At 31.5% G+C, this 12,067-nt stretch overlaps 1 protein-coding gene across 1 annotated transcript in view; it reads left to right on the forward strand.

Annotated features, from left to right (window-relative positions):
- The first annotated feature begins 2,668 nt into the window (after positions 1-2,668).
- LOC129748237 (probable cytochrome P450 313a4) overlaps positions 2,669-12,067 on the forward strand; it is a 33,860-nt gene continuing 24,461 nt past the window's right edge. Inside the window, exon 1 of the mRNA XM_055742763.1 lies at positions 2,669-3,193. Coding sequence (XP_055598738.1) covers positions 2,836-3,193 — 358 coding nt within the window. The 5' untranslated portion in view covers positions 2,669-2,835. The remainder of the gene's footprint in view (positions 3,194-12,067) is intronic.

The raw sequence follows: 12,067 nt of genomic DNA on the forward strand, positions 1-12,067 counted from the left end.
CGGATAATCATAGAATCATACCAAATTGATTTTTGAGTTTTGTTATGTCCATTTCTCGGATTTTGTAAAAAAAAAAGTTAAATGTAAGCCTCCTCTTCCCTTTTTATACATTCAATTCTATCATCCTTCTGCAAGAAAGGAATTGTTTCACATAGAAACAGTATTTTTGTACTCAAATACTTTTTGATGCCAAATTTTTTTTTCATTTGCTCGATTAATTCTCGAGTAATGCAAAAAAAATTGTATGGAACCCCTCTTTCCCCCTTTATGTCTTTCCGCTGAAAGAAGTGGGGCTTCAATTTATAATAGAAACATTTTTCGTATTCAAATATCCTCACATGCCAAATATAGTTCCATTTGCTCGATCAGCTCTCCAGTTATACTGAAAATTGTAAGGGAGACCTCTCCTCCCCCTTTTCATCCACCTCTTTGAAGGAGTGAGAGATACCAAATATTCACAAAAGCATTTCTCGTACCCAAATATCGATCCATGCCAAATTTGGTTCCATTTGCTGTTGTAGTTCTTGAGTTATGCAGTAAAACTTGTATGAGACTCCCCTCCCTCTTTCCTTTATCCCCGCTGGAAGAAGGAAAGGGTCTCAAACAAACATTAGAACATTTCACGTTCCCAAATACCCGCCCATGCCAAGTTTGGTTCCATTTGCTTAATTAGTTTTTGAGTTATTTAAAAATATAAAAAAGGCCCCCCCTTTTTAAATCTCCCTACTGGAAAGAGGGAGGGGTCCCAAATAATCATTGAAATATTTTTCGTATCCAAATACCTTCCCATGCCAAATTTGGTTCTGACATCTTGATTAGTTTTCGAGTTATATGAAAAAATTTAAGGTAGCCCCCCTCCCTCCTTCCTATCACCCCACTGAGAGGAGGGAGGGGTACCTTATATTCGTAGAAATATTCCTCGTTCCCGAATACCACCCCATGCCAAATTTGATACCATTTGCTTCATTGGTTCTCGAGTTATGCGAAAAATTGTCTTTTGTTTGGTAGGCCCCTCTCCCCCTTCATGAGAAAGGGAGGGGTCTCAAACCACAATAGGAACCTTTCCCTACCTCCAATACCCCCACCTGCCAAGTTTTACGCAAATCGGTTCAGTAGTTTCCGAGTCTATAGGTAACAGACAGACAGACAAACATTCATTTTTATATATATAGATTAAAGTTAGATCATGTTTCATGTTCCATAAAATCGTCAATACTCAATGTCATTTATACCTGTTTAAAATTTTTCATCGCTTCAGTGGGACCAGGGTGAGAAATTATGTCTTACCTAATCATGCAAGCACATGTTCAATGCTATTTAGTTAATTGAAACATCAATAAGAAAAAAATCAACGAATATTCCAAAATAGAGACGCAAACCAATGTAAATTTGATAGTGCATTCCATTAATACTTAAAAGCCATTTTGGCATACAATTGTACAATTATCTTACGCCGCTTTTGATCACTAAAGTAATCTAAATTAAACTAACTTGTTCTCAAGCTTGCTAAATAATATTTTCTACAAAAAAACAAGTAAAATAAATTTCTCCTATTATTACACTTTTTATAAAAATTATTAAATTAGCTTGGTAGATTCTTTTAATAAAAAAAAAGAACTTAATTTGGAATGTTATGACGTTTTTCTGACGTTCCATTGCGATTGCTTCGTGGTCTTCAACAAAGTTGAAGACAGAGAGTTTTCCAATAAACTTTAAATCAAAACTGAAATACTCCACACCTTTATTCGGGCTAAAACGGGAACTTCAAAGAGGCGTTTTAAAATTCTAAAAAAGTTTGACACTATCTATTGGGCAGTCTTCTAAAGGCTAGGTATACATAGTTTAAAGTACCAGTAAGTTACAAAGTAGAACTGTCTTCCTTATTTGAGTATTAAGATGTCGAATTCCTAAACTCAGCTAATTTTGGAATTTAAACTTTCTTCACTTTATTAAAACTTAAGATTGAAGCCACATGCATATGTACATATATCTTATTCTAATGTTTCAATCCTGATACGACAGTATCAACACGACAGATAAAAGATCTTATAAATTAATGCGATCGGAAACCAGTGAGAACCAATAAATGTCCCATTTATTCATACGCACCAGGGGCTGGCTGCCCAAACATTAACTCGGATAAGCTACGATTTGATTGGTAACAATAAAGATCGACAGGAGGCAGGCGGCCGATCAGAATATCTACTGTAGATTCTCAAATAAGCCGCTACCGTTTATTTGTTTTAGTCTTTAATTTTTTGGCTGCTGAATATTTAATTTTTTGTTCAACAGTCGTTAAAAATTTATCAAAATTGTTGTATCAACAGATTTGATTCCGATTCGGTTTCAAATGGGATGACATTATATTCTCTCAAGTTAATGAGTTCGGGTCAGACATTGGAAATCAAGATCGTCCGCCATGAAAAATTGGACTTCCGTCACTCGGAAGTAGAATATTAAGGCTGCAACAATGTTGTGATCCTTGCATTTTGTGAATACCTATCACATTTGCAACTGAAAATTTGGAGGTGGATGCGTTTTTTTGCGGGGAACCAAAAAAAAAAACTGAATGCTCCTTTCAGTTTGTGGTCGCGCGCGCTCGAATCGGATGGGTCTCCTCATATTCAGTCATAGACAGGTGCCATCGTTTGTGATCGCTTGGAAGTGCTTATCCAGCAGTATGCCATCAGATCTCGAGCTAACTGGAAGCGTACAACTCCTCGAGCAGTTTAGCTTAGCGTGTCGCGTGTTTTCCTAAGCTTTTTCTCGCGTTGAGCGCGGTTGTTCAAAAACGTTAATTGTGTTGTGTTGTTGGGTTGGCTCATTTTTTCCACCATGTGGTGGCTGTGGTTGGTGCTAACGAGCACAGTTTCGATTCTGAGTGCCGTGATCTATTGGTGGTATCGAGTTCGTTATGCATTCGCGGATAAGTGGCCAACGATGGAATCGACCTATCCGCTGGTCGGAAATGGACCGGTGATGATGGGCAAAAGTGACACCGAGCGGTTTGAGATCATTAAGCAAACGTACGCCTCGACGGACCGGATCCGGAAGGCCTGGGCTGGACCCAAGTTGTTGCTGCTGGTGACGCATCCGGATTTGGTGCAGCAGCTGCTGACCGACCCGATCTGTTTGGAGAAACCGTTCCTGTATCGGTTCGCTGGATTCGAGCAGGGATTGTTTACGGCCAAGTGTAAGAAATTATTTGTTTGAGAAGAGAAATTTGCGGAAGCCTGTAAAATTTTTGGAAATGAAATCGGGTTTCCACGGGTGTTTCACTGAGGTGTCAAAAATATTTAGTGTTTCTAATTTGAATGTTCAAAATTAATGAAAAACTATTCCAGAAACGTCGAAAATGTGATTCTGGGCAATTGGTGAGATAAAGCTTAAATTTCGAGCTAGGTTTAGTTTTCGCATTTAAAAAAATAGTTTACAAACTTGATCCTGGCCAATGCATAATCATCTCGACAAATTCTTAGTGATGGAAAATGGCAGTGCGAAACCCTTGAAAGTATAATATAGTGATAGAATGAATGGCTTTCAAAAAAAGTAAAAATCCTGTAAAATGTGCAAAAATGTGTGAAAAGTCCAGTACAGTACAAGAATATCAACAAATCAAAAAAAAAATTATCAAATCTTCGATTTAAAAAATTGAAATTTTCCATAAACAAATTGACTCAGTATGAAAAATGAAAATTGAAATATTTTTTTTTCTTCGATTATAGTCGTTTTACCATCTTTATGGCATTCGCGACTTTATCAACGGTGCAGTTGGCGATAGTTAATGAAAAATTGTACAATTGTGTTCGATGTTTGCTATTGGGCTCGAACTTGCGGACATCGGCTCAGGAGACAACAGACTTGCCAACTGAGCTATATCACAAGCTTGAAAATTGAAATATCAAATAAGTGTTTAGGGCAGCGGTCGGCAACCTTTTAAGACAGAAGCCAAAAATTGCAAATTAAGGAAATGTCCAAGTTTCGAAGAGCCGCAATTAATTTTATCCTTACTACAAATAATGGTGATCGCAAAGATACATTGCATCCTGATGTTAACTCAGTTTTATTATTCTTTTCACAACGTCACAGATTTTCGTAGTTTTATTGGCAAACGGAAGCGATTTTCTTTCTTCTGAATCAATACATTTTCATAACGGGAAAAGCTTAATAACGATGAAATATTGGCGATTTACCATTGTGACCTGATAAAATTTATCATTTTAAGCTTTGGTGCAATTCTTTCCTAACACTTTCTCCCGGTTAAAAAAAAATAGACTTTCGATGTGTTCTGTTGAAATATTAAAAAGAAGCATTGAAAATTTTATATCATAAAAATGCATACTACAAGATGTTAATTAATATTAAAAAAATTATACGAAGGTTTGTCATAATTATTGTTTCCTCAAATTGTACAAAAAAGCCTTAAATTTTTTGGGTTATGAACATCCGTTTAAATCCGTTGAGGTTCATTTGTTTGTTATGCGCATAAAACTATCATTTTAATTCGATAAATATTTTCCGGGACTTAGAATAAATAAACCAACAAATTTGAATTCATAAATACTCATTTTACGGATTGAAAAAAATTAGTCAAAATTTTACAAAATTTAACAATTGGTCGCGAGATGTGGTTTATAAAATGTGGTTATAAAATTTCTTTTAAATTTTTTTCAATATGTACAAGCATTCCGATTCAGCTCTCTAGTTCTCATTTTGATTTCTGATAAAATTAAAAAAAAGTTTCTAAAATTATATATTTCCGATAGCGAAAATTTAAGTTTAAATTCTCAATTCTGTTCGAAATCGTAACCCTTCCAAGTTGTTTCTTCTCCATATTCATGAAATCTTAAAAATAATGTCTAAACCTCTGAGCCTCAAATATATCATGGATTCAGATTGATCCTTCTGTCAAAGTTTCTATGAATTCTAATCACAAATTCATATTTTGAAGTTTTATACAATAAGTGATTTGGAATTTAATCTATTTGATTTTTTCAAACAGATATTTTAATTTGTTGAATGAATTCTCAGTTTTCACTTGCGAATTTGTAATGTTAAACATTATAGTAGTTTGTTGGCGGTTTTCTGGTCGAAAACGTTAACCAATTTTAATGATATAAGATTCGTTGTGTGAATAATTTATTTTAACTTTTGAATATTTCAAAACAAAACAATTTCAAATATTTCAAACAGTCAATAAAATATTTTTAAAATACTTTTAATTCTTGACAGATTTGCTGTATTTCAGTGAATTTTGAAATTTAGGAATCGTCAAGAATAGATTTTTCCAATGATGTAGAAATATGCTGGGGTCCAATGAAAGTTTTGATAGCTATCTCGGATCTCCGTAACAATAATAAATTATATATATAATAATAGACATCAAACTTTGACTTTGCTTCGCTGTATTTCATTTTTCAACGAATCGATTTTATAAACTTTTAGTATTTTGACGTTATTTTGGTGATCACTTCATAGAACAAACCAATAAAAAAAATCTGATAAAGACTTAGAAACCAAAATAAACTTTTAGAACAGCTACGACGTTTTAAAAATAATTGTAGGGTTATGAATTTGGTTTAAAATAATAAAAAAAGATGTAGATGTAGTTGTTAGAATATTAAAGTTTATGGAAGAAAATGCTTCTTTACCAAATAGAGTTTCTCTTTCAAATGAATACCTAAAAATATGAACAAGAAATTCTTAAATTAGACCAGCACTCATCTCCCGGTTTACAAAAATATTTTTTAACAAACTTGAAAATTTTGTTCACTTGAACTCATGTTCAAAATTAGAACGAAAAACTTGATTTTTTTCATGGATTTGAAAGAAACATTGAGAACTGGAATTCAATAATTGAAAATTTTTAAAACAAAACGTTTTAAGAAAGAAATTTTAATGCACAAAACCATTATTATCAGTATTCAAAGCATTATAAAAATCTTCATCTGATGTTCATATTTTATCAGCAAATTGGTAAAATGGTAAAGCAAATTTATTTTTAAAAGATTCAATTCAAGAAAAACAAATTCAATTTCATAATCATAACAGTGAGGACTTTATTTGACGATTAAAAAATGTTTGGTTTTTATCCGATTAAATCAGAAAATCAAATTTAACGGAAAATTTCCCGTGTCAGCGGAGAGAAATTTCTCCAGGATTCCAAATGCTATATCAGACTTTTATGATGAACGTTAACTGATTTCTAAATCTCAACTTGGTTGCAAACTGACAAGATGCTGTTAATTTGTTCTATAGTAGGTTTTCGGCTTCTTTTGGAATCCTGAAAAATATTATCTGAACTGAAGGAACTTATGTTGCGTCCGTTTACTCTAGAAAATTTCGAGGATTTTCAAAATTTTCACCCATTGAGCTAAAGAGCCGCAGTTATACATCCAAAGAGCCGCATGCGGCTCGCGAGCCGCAGGTTGGCGACCTATGGTTTAGGGTGTTAAAATTTTTTTGCTTTTTTTTAAATGTCATAACAACATGAGATTTTAGCTCATTGCAGCTTTGAAAAATGAGCTAAAAGATGTTTAAATAATTAACTTTTTTTGTAACGGACCATCTACAGATGAGAAGATCTCAATGAGCGAGTATTCATATCACACTTGAGCCTGAATCGATTTCGACAAAAAGAACATTAAACTAATGCTTGAAAATGCATTAAACTATACTGAAAGTTTTGGATCGGTCGACTAATTTATTTCAAAGTATCAATTGATCAAAATAGCCGTTATTATGAGAGAGGTCTCATTTAAAAGACTTATAACTTCTGTAACGCTTCATTAATCTCAATGAAAATTTCATAGCACATCTGAATGTTTCCTGAAAACAGTTTAACTATTTTTTTTCAATTTTTTTTGCTATATTCAGATTAGAATTGTTCGATCTTCAGGAAAAGATCGATCTCCAAGATCGATTCAGTAAAACGGTCGTATCCATCTAAAAAACTGGCCTGGAGGATCAATCTCTGATAGATCGATCTTTTCCAGTGTTAACAAGTGAAACGACAGCTTTTTTTTTATTGACGTTTAAATTTAGGTTCTCACGATGTTTCGAAATCTGCATACAAAAACTCCACAAAAGCCATTCAAACTCCAATATCGATTTGGTTAAGGTTGCCAAAATTTTTCTTCCGCGTATCCAGGCCGGGTTATTTTATCTAAAACTCCGAAGACAGATCCGGGCAAATTTGTGTAGATCTCAGATGCTATTCAATTAAAATTAAATTTCTAACGAAACCCATCAGCAGACATTTTGAGTCGTGCTATAGGCCTCGTTTCTTAGGCGCAAAATAAAACATTAGAAAAGTTCAATTTTTGTTAGGTTTTGCAAATAAGGTGAATAAATCCGGGCAAAATCGGCCGTTTTTAAGGAAATCCGTGAAATCCGGACCAGACCGCACCATTTACAAATTGGATATTAAATATTTGAGCAAAAATATGTCAAGCTAAGACTAGATGCTCAACAGTTGACACTATTTGAAGTTAAAACGGTAATCTATATTGGATCTAAATATCTTAGTTCAGGGAGAAAATTAATCTAAAAGATCGAAAGATCGAATCGGAAATAAACCGATCTAATCGATTTTTTCCATGCTCCCGATCCAAAAAATCGAAAATCTGAGTTGAAATTATCGATCTTCCAAAGATCTCGAGTCAAATAATCTAATAGCAGATTCGAACTCCTGAGAATATTTCGTTTCGAAATTTAAATTCAGATAGAAATAATAACAATACCAAAAATGCACAACAAATAAGCAAATTGTTTTCCAAAACTATTTTCTTACTCATGTGTGACCATCACAAATGCTCGAAAAAATAATAAGTTTTACTAATACGATTTAAAATCAATAAGAATCAATGTTTTCAATTAATGCGATCTCTGGTAAGTCATTAATAAACTATTTAAAATTATGATCCTTATTCTGAACTAGAAATTTGCTTAAAAATAAATTAGCAGTCTTACAAATTTTTAATCAATATTTTTGAAACATCAGAAATAGAATGTGAATTGAAATTTCGAATTGTCCTGCCAAATTCAAAAAGGATTCATAACCCGATCGAAAATAAAATTTAAGACCAGGTTAGAAATCAACCATGATTATAAATTGTTCAGCAGTTTTAAAAAAAAAGTTGATTATTGATCATAATATAAAATTCTTTTCTTCATTTTCTGTTGAATGGTTTAGAAAACAACATGATCAAATTGAAAGCATAAACTGAAAATTAGGGTAATGGGTGATTTCTTGAATGATCAATAAGGAACTGATAGAAATGAAAATAAGAAACTCCCAGTTTTGTTGTAAATATCGAAAGCACGTGAAATATAATAATGTTATATGGTTTTAATCGCCGTAATTTGTATGATTATAATTTTAATGGCATGTGCGGCGGAATGAAAACTAGAGAGAATTTATTTTATAGAATTTGAAAGAAATGTGGATAGACAGGCATTAGTGCGCCAATAGGAGAAAGCTTGATAGGTGTTGAAATTTTAGGCTAGAGGGCATGTTGATGAAAAGCTCCCATGAATTGCTCCCGCCTTTGCTCTGCATTAGCTAACTATACATGAGAAACCCAGAAAGAGAATTCCCATGTATAGCGAGCCCAATGGTTTGAGAGCGTGTTTTTACGCACACTTCAAACGAGCTCGTTAGTTAGCTAATGCAGAGCAAAGGCGGGAGCAATTCATGGGAGCTTTTCATCAACATGCCCTCTAGCCTAAAATTTCAACACCTATCAAGCTTTTTTCTATTGGCGCACTAATGCCTGTCTATCCACCTTTCTTTCAAATTCTATAAAATAAATTCTCTCTAGTTTTCATTCCGCCGCACATGCCATTAAAATTATAATAAAAATATAATAATTTAGTAAACATTGGTCATGAAAATTTAGCTTTACAGTTGCTGCTTTCCTTATATTTTTAGAACTTTTTTTAATAGAATAATTAAAAAAAATTATGATCGATTCAATTATTTTTCTTCATAATAAAAATATGTAAAACATTTTTAATTTTCGAGCGAATGTTCAGTAATTTAAAATTTTAAGCTCTAAATAAATTGAGAATAGACAACATATAGAAACTATATTTTAATTTTAAAAAATTTAAAATTATAGTCTTCCGAGAAGATATTTATTTTAAAACACACAAATTCAAGATTGAAAAACACAAAAAAACTTTTTTAAAATATCACTATTATTCAAACAGTTTGACTTAAAAATTTAGTAAAACTAAAACAACGAATCTGTAAAATACGTAAAATTTATTTGAAAATTAAAACAAAATATGAAAATGAGCTTTTAGAAGGATTTTTCTCAATAAAAACATCTTACCGTTTTTAAAACTTATTGATGAATTTAATTGCCCACCCGATGAAACAGCATTTTGCAGCCTATGTTTTTAAAGCTTTGTAGACTTTAGCGCCCTGAATTCTAATCTTTTGTCAGATTTTGTCTGTCACCTCTTGTTTTGTTGATATGATGTTTATGAAGTTTAAAATGAACTAAAGTTGCGTTTTGGATGAAATCAATCATTGATAAGATGAACTATCAAATGAAGCCCTCAGATCCTTCTTCTAATTTTTAGAATTTTATTTAGATATACACTATTACGCTAAAAAAACACAAATTTTTGATAAATAAATGGTCAGGCATATCCAATTAAAAGCGTGTTTTCTCGAAATTATGCACTTTTAAAAAACCTTTGGCTCCAAGGGCCTCAAATCTGCATAAAAAAATTGATTCTGAATTTGTTTATCTTATTTCATTTAATTAAGGAATAATATTTTGATGAAGATAATGAAAAATAATCTAAAAAGTTAAATTCTACAACTTTTCAAAATTTGGAAAACACATCATTATTAGTATTATTGACATTACTGAAGAAAGTTTGAAAAACAATATCATTGAACAAGTTTGCAAAATCCAGCAAAACAATTTGATTTTTTCTTTTTTTGAATATTCAAAATTCTTTTTGGTTGATAACTTTAAAACACCTATGAAAATTCTGGTATTTTATTTGCAGTCTTGAGGAAAGTTGATATTTGATTTTGAACTTTTTATTTAATATTTAAGGTTTTGTCGAAAAAATGCAAAAAAAAAAAAATTAAATGATTTTTATCTATTTTCAAAAGTTATGTATTTCAAAAATAAAAGCTGACTGAAAATAATCTAATTGGATGTTTGAATTCAGGGCATCCAAATTAACCGTAATGAGTTTTCTGCACCTTGGAAAACGTTAATTTTTTGGACATGTGTAATCTATTCAAACCCATTTAAATGCGAAGTTGAGCATAAACAAACAAATATTTTTTTTTTAAATTGAGGCTGAAATTGGTTTTTTGAAGAATATTATTTGTATAAAATTTTTAATGGCATACACGATTTTTTAATAATCAAAAAAAAAAGTAATTCAGTAAAGGGTTCAGTTTTTTCGGCTAATTCTATTGACTAATGTGAGTATGGAACACCTCCTGCCTTATAACTTGTTGATTAAAAAAATTGGTATTGGTATTGGTATTGGTATGCATGAATTTTGGAGTTATAACGGTTGGTTTCAATTCCTGAACTTATTTAGTTTCACTTCATAATTCTTAAGGTAGGGATTTTGTGTGTCAAGATTTGAGTTTTTTTACAAAAGGTTTACTGAATAGCAATTCTAAACCTATAATAAAAATTATGTTTCGATTCGTGAAAGTCATATACTTAGTGTCGTAGAATGAAATGTCTTTGGCCTTGAGTGATCTAGAACTAAATTTTCTGACATGTTTGTTTACTCTTATTTTTGGGCACTTTTGCTATTCTATAGATATTTTTTGTTTTTTCATTTAAAATTTTCGCAATACCGAAAAATACCCTTCATATCCAAGTTTGAATTTGAAAGATTTTTTTTTTCTTTTGAATTGTTACAGCGTCAACAAATAACCCTTTTCACCGTTTTGAAAACAGTATCAAAAAGTACTATTTTTCGACAATGGTTTTTGGTAGGTAAAGTAGGCCTTTATGCATCGAAAGTTAGTTTAGAAAACTGTTTTTTTTTGTCTGAGTAAAATTAAAAAGAAAGGTTTTCCACAATTTAAATTTGCCTTTGAATCCCTGTTTTTTTCCTACAAAACATTAAAAACTGTTTTTAAATGTGAAGCAGCAAAGGTTGTCAAAATCTTTAAAAAACCATTATTTCACAATTTTAAATTTTCTAAATTTTAAGAGTTTATAAGGATTTTTATATTTTATTTGAATTTAAACAACTGGAATAAGACTTATTAAGCCCATTTAAGTGCCTTAATTGATATTTTCCGGTGATTTAAGCCGAAAAATAAAACTGTTCATTTTTACGTTTCGGCTTACTGAATGTCATACTCAGAAAAAAACTTGTTTTGCCACGTGTTTCCTTTACGGCCTTTATGGATCGACCGACGGCCGTAAAGAAATTACGCGACAAAACAAGTTTTTTTCTGACGATGACTGAAATTTAGTTGACGGAAATGTAATACTAGAGATGATGATACCGAGAACTTTTTCCAAAACCAGTATTCAGTACAGTAGTTTTTCGATTTTATCACTGTTCGATTTTATCAGTACTTATCAACCATTACAAAATAGTGTTTTTTTTTGTATTTATTGAAGTTAAGGGCAATACATTGCATTTTAAATAACAGTTTTTTAAATTTTTCGTCCCTGGAATCACAAGCAATGTGAAAAAGTTGTTCAAAGCCTTATTATTAACCGTTTGTAAAAGTTGTCTTAGGAACATTAGAAAATTTTTGAAAAATGTAATGCATATGTTAAACACTTTGACAACAGCTGATTATTGAATGTTCTGACACAAAATATTCAAGAAAGAAATACACTGCATTGGTCACAGGCAATCGTTATTGCCTCAACATCACATTTAATTTTTTTAAATAAATTACTCAAAGCCACACAATTTATATTTTTCCGAGGTGCAATGAATTAAAAATGTAATTTTCACTAATTTGGGTGCCCTGAATCTAAATATGCAATTTGTCTATCAGTCTTTTTGATTGAAATAATTTTTGAAAATAGGTTAAAATTATTTAAGA

This window comes from Uranotaenia lowii, chromosome 2 (assembly GCF_029784155.1).
Source record: "Uranotaenia lowii strain MFRU-FL chromosome 2, ASM2978415v1, whole genome shotgun sequence".
NCBI classification, from domain to species: Eukaryota; Metazoa; Arthropoda; class Insecta; order Diptera; family Culicidae; genus Uranotaenia; species Uranotaenia lowii.